Source organism: Rhineura floridana, chromosome 6 (assembly GCF_030035675.1).
Source record: "Rhineura floridana isolate rRhiFlo1 chromosome 6, rRhiFlo1.hap2, whole genome shotgun sequence".
NCBI classification, from domain to species: Eukaryota; Metazoa; Chordata; class Lepidosauria; order Squamata; family Rhineuridae; genus Rhineura; species Rhineura floridana.
The window spans coordinates 2914330-2931601 of NC_084485.1; the positions used below are offsets into that span (position 1 = coordinate 2914330).

General features: G+C 47.3%; 1 protein-coding gene across 1 annotated transcript in view; it reads right to left on the minus strand.

Annotated features, from left to right (window-relative positions):
- TGM2 (transglutaminase 2) overlaps positions 1-17272 on the minus strand; it is a 73715-nt gene that overhangs the window by 27283 nt on the left and 29160 nt on the right. Inside the window, exons 4-6 of the mRNA XM_061630765.1 lie at positions 14513-14631; positions 2422-2550; positions 750-927 (exon numbers count right to left, since the gene is read on the minus strand). Of these exons, the coding sequence (XP_061486749.1) occupies positions 750-927; positions 2422-2550; positions 14513-14631 (426 nt within the window). The remainder of the gene's footprint in view (positions 1-749; positions 928-2421; positions 2551-14512; positions 14632-17272) is intronic.

The following is a 17272-nucleotide window of genomic DNA, read 5'->3' on the forward strand; positions in this document are numbered from 1 at the left end:
AAGGGTGCATGAACCAGGATTCCCAGATGGGTTTTCTGGATAAAAGAGGAAAGTGGCCAGTGGGGCAGGGTTTGCAGAGGAAAAGCGGCAGGTTGGGAAAGGGTTAACCACCCCACCCCACCCCACCCCTCAATCAGAGGAATTAAAACAGGGGTTCTACACAGTACTTAATAATATAGCCCTATATTCCCCATAAAATTCTGGCAATACCTATCCCCATGGGCAGGATCCTCACTGTATGTTTACAGTCGCACAACAGCAAAGGTCCTACTTCTCCCTGCCACTGTCCCTTTACTTAGTAGCTTCCTTCTGGCCCTTTTCTCTGAAAGCAGTTTCTGTCCTATTAATTAGTGGCTCCCTTTTCAAGCACATTTTGCATCTGCAATATAATAATAATAATAACAATGATGATGATGATGATGATGATAAAAACAAGCAACAGCAACAATATTATTGTTAAAAATAATAAAAAGACAATGACTTGGCCTGCAAGGAGGAAACAGCATGTGAGAAGAGGCCTGCATTTTTGGAATGTTCCCCCACGGTGATGGCGGGGGGACCCTTCCTGCTACAGAGAACAGAAGCACAACAAGATGAAGAGTATACTAGAACCTTTCCCTCCAATGCACTAAAAAAAAGGTTTTTGGGCTTTTTTACACATAGGGAGGCCTTCAGAAATGACATTCCCCAACTGCATTCTGAGGTAGTCTGAGCCAAGGAGGCAGCCACCTTCACTGTGGGTTTCTCACCTGTGCAGGCCACAGCGGCAAAGACCCAGCACTGCCCATATCGGACCGGCTGGCACCCATACTTCTGCCACCTCTGGAGGATGTCCACACTCCCATTCCAGGCCATGGGGCTCACTCCATCACCATACTGGTTGTCCCAGCGCCCTAGCAGGATGCCTTGGTCATCGTTACAATTTACCTGCAGCCCAAGACACAACAGGAGAAGGAAGCATGGCTCAAGGACCAAAGTAACCATTTGCACAGATTTGATAGGATTTTCAGAGTCCAAGTTCAAAACGAAGTGGAACCAGGTGATCATATTTGTCTACCTGAAGCCTCAGATCTTCTCTGGAGGCCTTGCTAAGTGACGTGAGGTGGGCAACCACAGAGGAAAGGGATTTTTCAGTAGTGGCACACTGGTTATGGAACAGCCTTCCCAGGGAGGCCCACCTTACCTCATCCTTTGTGCCGTTTTGGTCCCAGGTAAGGACTTTACTGTTCACCTTCCATTTGCTGATGTAGCCTGGGCCTCTCAATTTTTGAAAACCTGTGTGTTTTAATCTTGGGGGTGTTGTAAGCTCTGTTTTTGTTGTTTTTATTTGCTTTTGATTTAGTTTTGTTATGCTTTTAAGTTTCATATTCACATTGTTTTTCTTATTCATCAAAAGCTACCCAGAAAAGTTTGTCTTGTGAGGCAGCCGCAGCATATAAAAGCTAACAATAAAAAATAAGTAACATTTCAAAGGGAAAAATGTTCACATTCCAGTTTTAAGATGTGAGGGCCAAATAAATCTTAAGCCATGCTGCAGAATGACTTACCTGAAGTAAGAGAAAGGCAGCAGAATAATTTATACAGATTTCAGAATTCAAGCGTCCCTAGCACAGAATTTTGTTTGATCTTATGACGTAGCTGACACATGGCCTTGGGTTGTATATCCAACGTAGTACTGAGTCAGGATCCAGTCAGCGCAAGGATTTACACTTGCACAGTGATGCATCGGCCACCCTATCCTCCTCTGATGTGCTCCCCTAAATTTGTTCTAGGGTTTTCACCAACCCTCTGGAGCAGATTTGTGGAGGATGTGGGTCGCACACAGGGAAAGGAGGGGGGAAGTCCCATTGAGCAAACGGAAATCTGTTGCTGATGGGGCATATTCATGAAATGTTGCCTCATTACAGGCCATCTTTGTTTTGCAGGACAGTCAACAAGTTGCATTGATTTAGATTGTGTTTTTGTATTATATTGTGTTATTTATTGTATCTTTTATGCTTTGTATTTTTATGTTCACCGCCCAGAGAGCTATTGCTAGTCGGGCGGTATATAAATTTAATAAATAAAAATAAAAATGAAGTATGGCTTTTTTTAAATAATGTTTTTAACCCTTTTTAAAAGATGTTTTTAAAGCTTTTTTAAAAAATGTTTTTAACGTTGTTTTGTTTTAATGTATTTTAAGGTCTGTTTCTATGATGTTTTAAAGTGTTTTTAGCGCTTCTGTTTGCTGCCCTGGGCTCCTGCTGGGAGGAAGAGCGGGATATAAATCAAATAATAAATAAAATAAATACAAATAAATAAGGAGGAGAGCTCTCTACAGGGACGATGGGACAGTGAGAATCTCCTTAGCACTGTGGAAAGGGTGCCTGAGGAAGCCATTACCACCGCCCGCAGAGGTCTGCCATTTTGCTTTGAACTCACCATAGCGCTCACCACCCTGCTTACGTAGATAGGGCTGTTGCGGCGGGAGCAGTCTTGGTCCTGGTTGCGCAGGAACTTGGGGTTGGTGTCCAGAAGCTGGAGGCAGATGTCCACAATGTCATCTTCAAACTAGTCGAGAAAGGAGGAGAAGATGAAAGATGACAGAGAGAGAGAGAGAGAGAGAGAGAGAGTGTCAGGTGGACATAGATGGTACCAGGAGAAGTATCAGGTGACAGCCCAAGTGTTTCTCTTCCTCAGAGCTGCACGCAGAAAGCAGCCAGGGATAAACCAAACTAGATGTGATGCTCAAACCATGGAAACCTGCATCTCTCTTCCCTTCTCCTTTAAATAGCCACAATAAGGATCAGGACTATGGCATGTGGAGAGGAGGGAGGGGGTAAACCTACCAATATGCTATTTGCTGTGCAAAATAAGGTCCCATTGTAGCCAAAGAAACCACCCTCTGCAGTGAAATAGCGGAGGGAGGGAGGGTTGTGTGTGTTGATTTTTAGCCTGGTGCAAAATTGTGAAGCGAATTGGAGGTTTCTGTTCTGGTGAAGCGTCTGAAGGATTTTCATAATGAGATTCAACAAACTAACCCAATTTCTCCAGGGGGAAGGGGGGATCCATACATCCTGAACCGCAGTCCTGTCTGTTGCAGTTTAAGGACATCACAGTTACCTCCCTGAACCAGACCAAAGGTCTATCAAGTCAAGTCAAGCATCTAGGTCAGGGCAGGGGAACATATTTCAGCCCAAGGGCTGCATTCCCTTGTGGGTGACCTTCCAGGGCCTCATGCCAGTAGTGAGTGGGGTCAAGGCCAAACAATCTCAGCCACACCCCATTTTTTACACACCTCTAAAGAGACATGCTCACGCATAAAACATGTATAATTAACATGACTTGGTGCCAAGACAAATCTAAGCTCTTTTTGAGTGCAAAGTGTTTTTCTTTATTTTGCAAATGTGATGAGTTACTATGGAATAGGGACGCGGGATAATATTCACTAAATCGGACTTAATACTAGATTCCAACTGAATTCGACAGTCTGCTATCTTTTCCGACCGGCACTGATTTCTTGCAGCCGACCACAGCTGTCATTGGCACGGATTTTTTTTCAATTTCCCCCCCAATTTTATGTAATTATCTTCATAATTTCCTCTAAATTGATGCATTTGTAACAGTGTGTAGGTGTGATAAATAAGAAAAAATAAACCACGTTGAACACCGTGATCATTTACATAGGCATTTACATTAAAAATTACACAATTTTTTCCCACAACCAAAGCAAACCAAACACAGCGGATTGAATCTGCAAGTGCCAAAGTAGGCAGTAACAAAAAAAAGGGGCTGATCAGGATTGAACGATGAACTATCAGAATAGAAGGGGATCGGAACTAGGCAACAAACCCCACCCCTACTATGGAACAACCCTTCTGGGTTTTGATATCAGTTTATTTCAAGCAAAGAAAAGACTGTTCTGAAACGACATCGGAAGAGATTAGAGAAAGAAAGACGTTTAAAAGCCAGGGGAAAATAAGGAGGAAAGCGGGAATGCTGACATGGTTACTGATTGATTAAAAACCAGTGGCTGCTTGCCACTCCACAGATAGCGGCAGCTCCACATGCCCACTGGGACAGTAATCTGCATTTTGAAAGCTCTCATAACTGCTGTGATTAGCAGGGTTGCCATTCCACTGAGTTCATTTCTTTCTCTCCCCCCTCCAGGGCTCCTCCTCCTCTGCCAACCATCTCTAATTTACAGGAGCCTTCCCCCATGACAGCCCCTATTAAGTGATAGTCAGAGAACCCAAGAAGAGCCTTGAAGCTGGATCAGGCCAGTAGCCCTTCTAGCCCAGCACTCTGGTCTCTCAGTGGCCAACTAGATGCCCCAGCCTGCAAGCCTCACCTGAGTGCAAGAGCACTCTCCCAACCTGTGCTTCCCAGCAGCCGCTAAACTGCCATTAAAGTTGACATTCCACAGACTTCTTCTTCATGTTTCCTGGGATTAGGGCCTATCCATTCAGCTATCCCTCTATCCACTAACTTTGTCTCTTGCCTTTCGCCAAAACGTTCAAGAAAATGCAGATGGCGTGCAGCCCTTTTTGAGAGTGGAGACCCCATCCAAGTCCCTAAACCGTTAGCCCTCTTCAGCTACATTGCCTCTCATGCAATTCCTGCAGCATCACACAGGGCTTCTGCATTGGCCCACAAATAGGGAGACATTTTCCATGATCTCTCCAGCAGGATGGAACCTGCAGGGCATCGGGATGATGCTAAGAAGCTGATTCACAAGGAAGGAGCTCAGACAAGAGGCTCTTTTGTTCCAAGCCAACTGGAATGTACCTGGTGGTTGCACCCAATTGCAAAGGGGGGGGGGAGACTGAAATGACCGCTCTGGTCTGACAGAGGGCTCATCCAAACAGAGCGGGATAATCCAGGTTTTCCATACCCGCTCTGTCATCTGAGAGAGCCGCAAGGAAGTTGTTGCCAACTGAGTCAGGATTTTCCTGGACTAAGAACTGAGTGGGATGGAGGCAGTGGGACTAGCTGGTCCACCAGAGCTTCCTCCCATAGTCCCATGACATTTGCTCCATCTTTTCACTGTTATCTTTTTGGTGCCAGGTCAAGACTTTCCTCTTCTCCCAGGCATTTTAGCATGTGTTTTTAAATTGTTTTTTTTTTAAAGTGTTTTTAAATTTGTATATTTGTGTATTTGTTTGTAATGTTTTTAATTGTTGTAAACCACCCAGAGAGCTTCGGCTATGGGGCGGTATACAAATGTAACTTACTACTGCTACTAATGATAATCTGCATGTCTCCATATGCGGATGGCGGCAAAGGCATCAAAGTTTCGAGGACCGTTTCCTCCACAGGCGACTGACAGGCCCTTCTGCCCTGAACTTTCTTCTCCTCAGACAAGGAAGAGCATGAAAGGATCCTTTGCCAGGTTTCAAACAGTCCTTTGTTTCTAATCCATTGTGTCCCCTTCCCAGCCCCGAGAGAAGATGTTTCCTGGCCAAGTAAGGGTTATAACCAAGAACGGGCACCCCTTTTCCTGACAAAGGTTCTCTGCGTGGCGGGTGTAAATTCAGCTGGTGAAGTTGGCAATGGCCACCAATTTAGATGGCTTTTAAAGGGGATTAGACAAATGCATGGAGGATTAGGCTACTGTTGGCTACTGGCTTGATGGCCACAAGATACCTCCAGGATCAGAGGCACGGTGTCTTTAATCCCAGCTGCTGGGGAACAACAGGAGAAGGCCCATTGACTTCCTGTCTTCTCCTATTTATTATTATTGTTGTGGTTGTTTATTTATACCCCGCCTTTTGGCCAAAAGGCCCTCAAGGCGGCTTACAAAAAATAAACACAAATATAAAAATACATCAGTTAAAACAATACAATTTACAAAAAGCAGCAGTTACAACATCCAACAATAATACATTAACAAATCACGAAGCAAAAATCCACTCCTCTCTCTTCTTGGCCCAGGAGAAAAAAGGGGCCCAGGAGAAAAGATGGGAGGCAAACGCTCATCTCCAAATTAGCAGAGACACACACAAAAGCAGAAAGGTTTTTCTAGAAGGAACAGGGAGAGGAAGGCGGCCCAGTAATGGCGGACGAGGGAAACAGCAGCGGAGTCAATACCGTCCGGGGAAACGTATCTCTCCGGCGAACCTTTCCAGTTGTTCCCAATGTTGATGTACTTCTCTCCATGCGTAAGGCTCAAGAGCATTGCCCCCTGACCCACACAAAGGCCTGCGCCACCTGCTTTGAAGTCTATCTGAAAAAGTGAATAGAGAGAGGCTTTTCTACCTCTCTCCTAACGCTAGAACCCAGTGGGGCCATCCAAGGATGCTGCACGTTGGAGGATTCAGGACAGACAGAAGGAAGTGCTTCTTCGCATGGTGCATAGTTGAACTATGGAATTTGCTCCCACAGGAGGCAGTGACAGCCACTACCTTGGAAGGATTTAAAAGAGGATTGGACACATTCATGGAGGACGAGGCTATCAGCGGCTACTAGACATGATGGCTGTGTAGCACCTCCAGTATCCGAGATGACATGCTTTTGAACACCAGTCACTGAGGAACAGCAGTGTGGGAGGACTGTTGCGCTCATGGAACGGGTTCAGAGGAGGGCAACAAGGATGATCAGGGGACTGGAAACAAAGCCCTATGAGGAGAGACTGAAAGAACTGGGCATGTTTAGCCTGGAGAAGAGAAGACTGAGGGGAGATATGATAGCACTGTACAAGTACATGAAGGATTGTTACATAGTGGAGGGCCGGGATCTCTTCTCAGTCGTCCCAGAGTGCAGGACATGGAATAATGGGCTCAAGCTGCAGGAAGCCAGATTTCAACTGGACATCAGGAAAAACTTCCTAAATGTTAAAGCCATACAACAATGGAACCAATGACCTAGGCAGGTAGTGGGCTGTCTGACACTGGATGCATTCAAGAGGCAGCTGGACAACCATCCATTGGGAATGCTTTGATTTGGATTCCTGCATTGCGCAGGGGGGTGGACTTGATGGCCTTATAGGCCCCTTCCAACTCTGCTCTTCTATGATTCTATGTGCTGCTTGTGGGCTTCCCAGAGACATCCGGTCGCAGTAGGGTGGACTAGATGGGCATTTCTTCTCCTGTTCTGTTCCAGCAGGACTTCCTAGCCAAACAAGGGTTATAACCAAGAAGGTATGCACTGGCACTCAGAATGTTCCTTTGGAAGGAAAAGCCCCAGAATGTCTGGTAAGGAATGAGCCGGGGCGGGGAGAGCCTCCTGGAGAAATTCCTTCCGTGGTGACAGTGACTTTGGCACAGATGCTCCTTGTTTGACTCACGGCTGCGCAGCCAACAGAGGCAAGAGCGCCTGGCACGAAGAGGCACGGCGGATGTCACCTTGGAGCACTTTTCCAGGCATGTGAAAGAGAAGCTCCCGCTTATGCCTGGGCTAGTGCCATTGGAAGCCTTTTTTATCTCACAGCCCAGGAAGAGGAGTTGGGCAGCCTGACAGGCAGCCAGGATGCCTCAGGCCTGTTTGCGCAGCAGAGATTAGATGCTCAGTGAAGCCTCAGATAAGGTCCACGGAGCAGCTTCCCCTCTTTTGGGCCCATTGAAAGGCTAAAGGAGAATGGCGGGGAGGGGCAGCTGTAAGCCATAACACAGTGCTCCTCTGAAAACAACCCTTCCCCAACCTGGTGCCCCCCTCCAGATATTGTGGACAACAACTCCCATCAGCCCCAGCCAGCATGGCCACCTGACGTGGGCAGTAGAGGCTGATCCGTGAGGGTGGCTGGGGCACTGCCCCACCCACCTCAGACTGCTCTCACCCAGCCCTCTCACTGGGCTCTCTGCCTTCTGACTAGGGTTGCCAGGTTCCTGGCCTGAGATTGACCCTGTATCTTTAGGAGAAGAGAAAGTCAGCCAAGTGCAGGTGTTCTTGCAACCCTGTGATGGGAAAAACCACAAGGTGGAATTATCCCTTCCCCCTGCACAACTTTTAAAGATACAGAAGATCTCTTGGAGGCTGGGCCTGGCAACCAAGAGGTCTTCTGCATCTTTAAAAGTTGTGAAGGGAGAAGGGAGAATTCCACCTTGTGGTTTTCCCCATTACAGGGTTGCAAGAACACCTGCACTTGGCTGACTTTCTCTTCTCCTAAAGATACAGGGTCAGTCTCAGGGATTGAACCTGGCCACCCTACTTCTGACTCTCCAGTTCCACTCGGTGCTGGGGCTGATGGCAGCTGCAGCTCCAAACCACTGGAGGGCACATTTTGGGGAACCTGGCAATTTACCTGCTGTGCTACTTATCAAGGGAGGGAGCGTGGGGAAAGAGTCGCTGAGCATCTGACTTCTCCATTTGCCTCACGTCTGGGGTCAGGGCCCTTGTCTTGAAGCTGAAATGGTTTTATTTATACCTGCAATTGTTCTGTTTTTCTGTACACAATTGTTCTATATGTGTTTTCATTATCTTGTGAAATCACTTTTAGATGTTTCTTAGGAAGCAATCACCAATGAAACAAACAAATTAGCCTTTTAAAATTTAAGAGTCTGTTTCCCATTGATCCCACAACCTGAAATACCAGGCTCCAGTTAACTGATCTACCAAGGCTCTATCACCATCTGCCAAGCAATCGCCAGGCCTCCCAAACTTGATGAGATAGTTTTTAAAACCACAAGAGAGAGAGAGAGAGAGAGAGAGAGAGAGAGTGTGTGTGTGTGTGTGTGTGTGTGTGTGTGTGTGTGTGTGTGTGTGTGAGAGAGAGAGAGAGAGAGAGAGAGAGAGAGAGAGAGAGAGAGAGAGAATTCTCTGCAACTGGCAAAGGGTCAGCCCAGGTTCACCTGCCTCAGTTGTCCCTGTTGCCAGCTTCCTGACCCTGGGAAATCAACTCTCACTTTTCATGCCTTTTGGGAAAAGCTTTATAAAATGTTATTTAGCTGTACATGTACACACTAGAGCCCTTCCGGGTTCAGCCCCTCTCTCAGGTCTCTGAAAACGAAATCTTGCATTGTGGCCTTGCAACCTGACTCCAGAACCCAAGAGCGCAGCCAAGCACATGCCCATGGACCTCAATTGCTAATGGCCTACCTCCCTTATCCAGGTAGCAAACATTGCCTGAATCTACACTGCATTGCCCTTGTGGCACTGAAGCCTCTCCCTGAATAGCAGATGCAACATGGGGGGAGGGGCTGTGAGAGTGGAGGGCAGCTATGGTGGAGGAGGCCACAATCCCTCCCTCCCTCCCTTCTCACAGGGGCACGGCTAGCCACACTCAGCTTGCCTATCCTCAAAGCGAGAGAGACCGGCAGACTCCAGAGGGGGAATTGAGAGTTGGTGACGTTGCAGAGAGGAAGCCAGGCACATACACAGTTAGGAGATAATGTGGCTGGCACTGAAATCCTGGCAGATGTCAGGCAAGGGGCAGTGCTTGCCCACTGGGTTTGCACCGAAAGCAAAGGGAGCCGTGCCCTGGAGGGAGCCGTGGCTGACGGCCTGTCCATAAGGGTCACCGCATCAGCCATGTCCACCGTTTCCCTGATGATTCCTTTTTAAAGCTGAAAGCAGCAGGATGGGCGGGTGGTGCTGGTAGAGCTTGACCTTTTTGCTCCCAGACATTTCCCCCCTGCAATAGATCACCACCACCCCACCCCCTGCCAGCTTCACAGCTGCTTTTAAATGTAACCTGAGTTTCTCCCCCCTCCTTAGCCTCAGATTACCCCCAACTCTAAGGGGCTCAGCACTCTACTTTAGAAGCTCCATGGCCATTCCTTGCTCTGCTGTGTGACTGTAGGAGGACCTTACAAAAAGCAGACTTTCTGCTCAAACCTGACAGTCGGTGAATTGCACAGAATGTGGCTTACTTTCCCTCCAGATCTAGCCCCATTGTGGTGGTGTTTCCCTACTTCCCATGCACTTAGCTTGGCTGCCATCTGCATCAGTTTAACACTATCTGATGACTCCTCACATGGAGGTTTGCTCTATATTGATTTTAGCTGTTTTTATTCTTTGGAAATATGTGCATTTGCTTGCTGTTGTTATTGGATTGCCGAGAGAACGCTGGTCTGGTGATGTGATGAACATTTCGTACAGTCAAATGTTTGTGCGTTTGCTTAATTTTGCTTCTTACTCATGGCCAAAACAAATAAATCAAACTGAAGCCAAATAATCCCTGTACAAAGTGTTCCATCATTAGTTCCATTTTTACAAATGGGGGAACTGAGGCGGGTGGGGAAGAAACTTGCCCAAGGCTAGGTAATGTCCCCTGGGAAAATCAGGACTTGAACTTGCTCCCCTGTGCCATTCTAAAATAGCCTTTGCCAACATGGTGCCCTCCAGCTGTTTAGACTGGTGCTGACTGGGGTTGATGGGAATTGTAGGCTAAAACACCTAGAGCGCACCAGGTTGGTAAAGGTTGCTTTAAAGCTGCCAACAACTTGGCTGTATCTGGCTGGGTGCCCTCCGCCCTCTCCTTATCACGCGCTTGAATCTGGAGGTGAAGGGTGAAGAGCAGCTGTGCATGTCTAATGCAGTCAAGCATGACAGTCAGACCACACAAAATTATGACTAGATCTTCTGAATGAAACATTCTTTTTGACTTAGAACAGAATCATAGAATCGTAGAGTTGGAAGGGGCTTATAAGGCCATCGAGTCCACTCCCCTGCTCAGTGCAGAAATTCAAACTTCTGGACTGCTTTCTCTTAATTATCCTCCCCCCCAAAATTATTGCCACTGGACAAATTCAGTGACCACCTCTGAAGTTCCCTGCTTGGATTCTTGAAAGGATCTTTTAAAACTGATCTACCCATTTTGGTGAAATCCAACCCAGACATATTCCAGCATAGCTGATGAGCACACAAAAGCAGGCATTGCTCAGCCAAATCCTCTAAAAAGGAGTCCTAAATAGGGGAGAGGCCACAACTCAGTGCAGAGCACTTGCTTTGCATGCATAAGGTCTCAGGCGCAATCCCTGTGCCTTCAGGTAGGGTTGGGAGAACCTCCTGCCTGAAGCCCTGGACAGCGGCTGCCAGTCAGTGTAGATACCACTAAGCTAGATGGACCAACATCTAACTCAGCATAAAGCAGCTTCCTCTGTTCCTATGACAGCATTTGGCCTCAGGGTGGAGACTATCTAGAGAGCACTTCCGTTCCTAGACGATTCTGCTTCCTACAGTCTCACCAGACATTTGGGGGCGCTGTCTCCCGACTCAGACATACCCAAGGAATGCTCATCTTTTATGACGCTGGATGTATAGAATTTCACGTGGGCCATGCTGCTGCTAAAGGATAAACAATTTGGACTCCAGTGAACAATGGTATTCAAGCAATGCAGCATTTTTCCTATTTTTCCTGGCTATGACTGGGGTCACTGATTTATAGCCTGTTCACTGATGAACCAAAGTCCACGCGGTCTCTCTAAACACAGGCATCAACTTCCTCCTCTTTCCCTTCCACTCAGTCCTCTGAGTTCTGGTGTCAGCATTTTCACATCCAGAAATGTGTGGGATTATCTCTTTGGCCATGGAAAATCCTCCCGGTAGATAAATATAACAATTTGTCTTTTGTCCAGTTACCATCAGAGTAATTAAAACAATCAAATAACAGATTATAACTAGGGACGTTCTGGTTAAACTGCCCCCACACAAGGGCATAAGAACAGCCCTGCTGGATCAGGTCAAACGCAATCAATTCCCACAGTGGCCAACCAGATGTCCATGGGAAATCTGTAATCAAGGATACTGGGCGCAATCATATTTTCTCCATCTGTGATTCCCAACAACTGTTCTGCCAGTTCCAGTGTGTCTCTGCCTCTCTCTTCTGAAAATGGGGGTACACAATGCTAGTCAAACCCTGCCCTTTTTTTCTGTAAAACCTGGTGGGAGCAGCTCGAGTGCATTTCTTTAGAACAATTCAGCTTCCCAGAGATTTTGCAACTGATCAGCAGATCAACCCATTCCCTTTCCAGGAGTAGCTAATGGAAATGCTTTGCCTATGTCGGACAATGGAGGTAGAACATAGGCATTGTGGCCAGTAGCCATAGCTAGCCATATCCTCTATGGATTTATTTCATCTTGTCTTAAAGCCGTCCATGTTTGTGGCCATCACTACATCTTGTGGCAGTGAATTCCTCTGCGCTTTGTGAAGAAATACATTTTTTTGTCTGTCCCAAATCTCCAAAAGGTAACGAAAACATTCTGATTTGCAATACACCAGGACAACAAATCCATTCCAATGCACCCTTCTCTAAACCTTTGCAAGTGCTTAATAAAAAAAAATAATGCTTGACACACCTTTGAATCTACTTTCATCTATCCCAACCCTTTGTAAACAAATTATTCTGGGGGCAATTGAGTTTTTTCTGCCAACTCTTGTGCTAATGGCCATGACGATAACAGGAACCAAAGTAATCCATGAGTGGGTGCCTGGATGGATGGGTGTAAGCATTTCTGAGGAACAGCATCACCAGAGGATTGAAACCTAGGGCTGCAGCCATTTTGAAATCTCTTGCAGCAGGAAGAGTCACACGCAGGGCTCACCAAACATTTTGTCTCCTCTGTGTCGTAAAACCTGCTGAAGAATTATGACAATGGCAATGCTTTTCATAGAATCATAGAATAGTAGAGTTGGAAGGGGCCTATAAGGCCATCCAGTCCAACCCCCCTGCACAATGCAGGAATCCAAATCAAAGCATTCCCGACAGATGGCTGTCCAGCTGCCTCTTGAAGGCTTCCAGTGTCAGAGAGCCCACTACCTCTCTAGGTAATTGGTTCCACTGTCGTATGGCTCTAATAGTTAGGAAGTTTTTCCTGATGTCCAGTCGAAATCTGGCTTCCTGCAACTTCAGCCCATTATTCCGTGTCCTGCACTCTGGGATGGAGAAGAGATCCCGGCCCTCCTCTATGTGACAACCTTTCATGTACTTGAAGAGTGCTATCGTATCTCCCCTCAGTCTTCTCTTCTCCAGGCTAAACATGCCCAGTTATTTCAGTCTCTCCTCATAGGGCTTTGTTTCCAGTCCCCTGATCATCCTTGTTGCCCTCCTCTGAACCCATTCCAGTTTGTCTGCATCCTTCTTGAAGTGCGGAGACCAGAACTGGACGCAGTATTCAAGATGAGGCCTAACCAGTGCGGAATAGGGGGGAACTATACTTCACACGATTTGGATTTTTGCTGTCTCCATTCAGGGGGGTCCTGACAGAAACGCCCCATATCACCTTTCATCTGCTATTTTGTGGAACATTCTCTCTGAGGAAAAATATAGTTAGGGGAGCTCTCTTTACAAGGGCAGCATAGCAGACTGCCTTTCTTTCTATCCCACGGGCTAGATTTTTTAAAAATGCTGCTGTTGTTTATTTATGGTGACATTTATAGCAATGTTTCCCAGCATTTCTGGGGGGGGGGGTGTGTGTGTGTGTGTGTGTGTGTGTGTGTGTGTGTGTGTGTGTGTGTGTGTGTGTGTGTGTGTGTGTGTGTGTGTGTGTGTGTGTGTGTGTGTGTGTGTGTGTGTGTGTGTGTGTGTGTGTGTGTGTGTGTGTGTGTGTGTGTGTGTGTGTGTGTGTGTGTGTGTGTGTGTGTGTGTGTGTGTGTGTGTGTGTGTGTGTGTGTGTGTGTGTGTGTGTGTGTGTGTGTGTGTGTGTGTGTGTGTGTGTGTGTGTGTGTGTGTGGAGGGAGAGGGTCACTCAATCTCAGAAAACTCACTAGGAGCAGCTGTACTTTGGGTCAGACTGTACTGTGCTCTCTATAATATCAATGGGGTCCAACAGAGTCCAGTTGGGCTCAGGGTAAACCAAGTTATTTCCCCAGTTTTGGTTTTTCAAGCCCAATGGAGAGACTGACCTGCAGCATTCACCGCATTCCTAGTTGTTGCTTGTTAGAGGAGGTTATAACTCTCTCTTTATTTAATAGTCCCCTTTTGAACTCCCTTCCTCAGCTCTCAGGAGCAGAAAAGCAATATATAAACTCTGAAAAAACGTGCATGCATCACAGAACTTCCCTCTTGGAGGCCAAGTGAAGGGGTGGCCCACACTCTTCCAGAGCCACAACTGTCATTGGTAAGCAGGGCCGGTGTACAGTTCACCTGCCTCACACACAACATGGTTTTCAGCTGCTCATCCCTCCTGGGTCACTTCTATTGCTCACTGAGCATTCATCCTGGTTTCTATGCATAACATTTGTGGGTGGACGAGAGGAAGGTTATTGATGGAACATTCATTCAGATTTGTTTGCGTGGAGGTTTGACGACAACGGATGAAGCAAATGTTACCACACATTTTCCAGTGCATTGTCCCACCATTTTTCTTTATCACAAAAAGAGTCAGATTATTTTGGAAGCAGGTTTGATGCGCAAGAGCTCCAAATCAACTTTAATTGCGCAACATGAATTTGCCAATATTTGACTGAATGCCACCTGAAATAGCCACGGTCTGGAAGCCCCCCTGCTCTGTGTGTATGGGGAGCCCCTGGCTTCAAAGCTTGTGTGTACCTCAGGGACACATATCCAGAGTTTGCCATCTGGGGTGGATGGTACTAGATGGGCCCCTACCCAGTGCTCTCACCCCAAGGGCAGGACAGGGCAAGGGAGGAACTCACCTGCCCAAAGTTCCATGGGATGGAATAGATGTAATCCTTTGATCCCTGGTAGATATGGCCGTGCTGGGTCAAGACGTATTCAACGCGCTCCTCTTCGCTCTCCAGAAAGACAGAATCCGCTGGGGAAAGAAGAAGCAGAGATTCCATCAGGACAGGAAGGTGGGAGAGGCCCAGGGCATCTAAGGGTGGTCTGGTGTGAAAAGAGAACCAGCTTGGCCTGCCTGTTTCTGCCAGACAAACTGGGGACCTTCCTTTACTCTTGAACAAAACCAAAGCTGCAACCTGATTGGGACCGGCTGCAGCTTCAAGGGCGATTTGCACAAAGTGAAACTCCTTTTGTCCTGTGCTGCCGGTGCCTAGAACCATGTGCTCAAAACAGTCCACCCCTTGCCAGGGCAGAGTCCTGGTTCTGAGAGCAGGTTTTTGAAATGCAGCCCTGGTTGAAATTACAGCCAGATTAGGAAGCCTTTTCTCTCTCTCCCAGCACTCTGCTTGCTCCCTCCTGCAGAGGGGCCGCTGCTGGCTGCAGAGCTCACCTGAAGCCATGGGCATAAGGCCCACCGGCCCAAACATTACGCAGACCCTCCTCCTTGTTGCTGCAGCTGAATGAAACTGCCTTTTCTCTTCAGCCTTTAGTGCACAGGCTGGTGGGATTCAGGAAACTGGAGGGCTCAGCCGTGGAACACAAGGCCCTTGGCTGCTGCTGCTGCTGCAGAGTGAATTCAGGGACAGCCTTGCAGTCTCCTCTCCTCCTCCTGGTGCCCCCCTCTCCACGGCCAATCCCCTTGCCAAGACCCATCACCCCTCAGGACCATGGCTGGAGCGCCTGAGCTGCATTTCAACTGCTCCTACGCAGCCATGGGAGGTTCGCCTGTCCCTGGCTTAGAGCTACCTTTCTTTGACATTCCGGGGCCTCATAGAATCATAGAACAGTAGAGTTGGAAGGGGCCTATAAGGCCATCCAGTCCAACCCCCTGCTTAATGCAGGAATCCAAATCAAAGCATTCCCGACAGATGGCTGTCCAGCTGCCTCTTGAAGGCCTCCAGTGTTGGAGAGCCCACTACCTCTCTAGGTCATTGGTTCCACTGTTGTATGGCTCTAACAGTTAGGAAGTTTTTCCTGATGTCCAGTCGAAATCTGGCTTCCTGTGACTTGAGCTGAGAATGCTTAGTCACCCCAAGTTGCTGCAGGGCACGATCTGAGAAAATGTGCTGGAAGACCCCTTGTGATGCTGCTGAGGGCGATCCGAGAGCGGAGCTCCAGCAGCGATGCTGCAAAGGATCTTGGCGCATGTGCCTAGGATTGCATAAGGTGCACCTTCATATAAGCAGAACCTAAAATAACCCCTCCGTTTAACCCTTGCCTCCATTTCTGTCTCCTTGCTCTGGAATGTCCCTGCTGTCAGTTTCATGTTAGAAGCCAAAGCCCCCGGGGTAATTCATCCTTTGAAAATTTCCATGGTCAAAGGTGATATCACAACAGTAACAACATGAAACATTTGGAATACTTGAAAAACTATAAATGCAAAGCGTTACAACTGGTAATGACACAGCTAACAATCCACAGGAGGAGACACATGAATGCAACAGCAGGGGGAGAAGTGTAGCATTTTTCACAGTAATTTGCTGGAGAATATGATCTCTCTTCACTAGAAATGCAAAATATCCTCTGGCTTCCCCACAGCAGTAACTGACCAACTGCGCTTTCCAAGGCCTACAGTCCCTGGTCTGGAAAGGCCCTGGACATATTTTGCCACAAATGAGGTAAAGCTGTTTTCTGTTTGAGCTGGCTTGGAGAGATGGAAGACAGGAGGAAGTTCCACTGGGGGTTTCAAGATCTGTTGCTGTTGTATGCATCTGTTCTGTTCTTTTCTGTGAGGTTTCTTCATTGTTTTATTCCATGGCTCCCCTCTGGGCAGGAAGATACATTTCAATCAATCAAACGCCAGACGGCTGACTATGTAGGGTTTTCTCCAACTAGAGATGGGCTAGAATTCCGCTCAATTCAGATTTGGTACCAAATTTTCCTTCACTTATTATTCTCAATTGCAGAGGATCGGATTTTAATGTAGCGAATTTCTGCAGCTATTTTTTGAAAATGGACTTTAAAAAAAGACAATAATGCTAGGAAAACAGCAGGGAGTAGAAAAAGAGGAAGGCCAAGCAAGAGATGGATTGACTCCATAAAGGACGCCTCAGACCTGAACTTACAAGATCTGAACAGGGTGGCTCATGACAGATGCTCTTGGAGGCCACTGAGTCATAATTGACTTGAAGGCACATAACACACACACACACACACACTAAAACATTGATTGTAAGAACAGTAATTTATCGATATTTCCTTTTAAAATATCAATATTTCCTTAACAAATATCAATAAGTGCAATCAATGAGTGGAAAAAACACCATGGATCAGTAAAACCAGCAGGCAGCGAACACAGAACGAACTCAAATCGATGCCAGCCTGTCCGGTCGACAGAATGCGTTCGAACCAGCACTGGCCAACGGATCCCATCCCTAGTACCAACAACATGCTAGGTGTTGTCCAGGGCACAGGTGGGACGCGCTTCCTTGCCTGTGGGTTTGCAGCCTACAGAAGATGGGCGAACTGTGGAGGGAGGTGTCGGCTGGCAAGGCCTTGCACTCAGGAGGCAGAGAGTCATCTCAGCGTTATCTCTTCTGGGCTGCAATTACTCTGGGTCTTTCTGGGGCAGGCACCATCTACCAACCTCCTTGACCCAGACAGCGTGGGTGCTG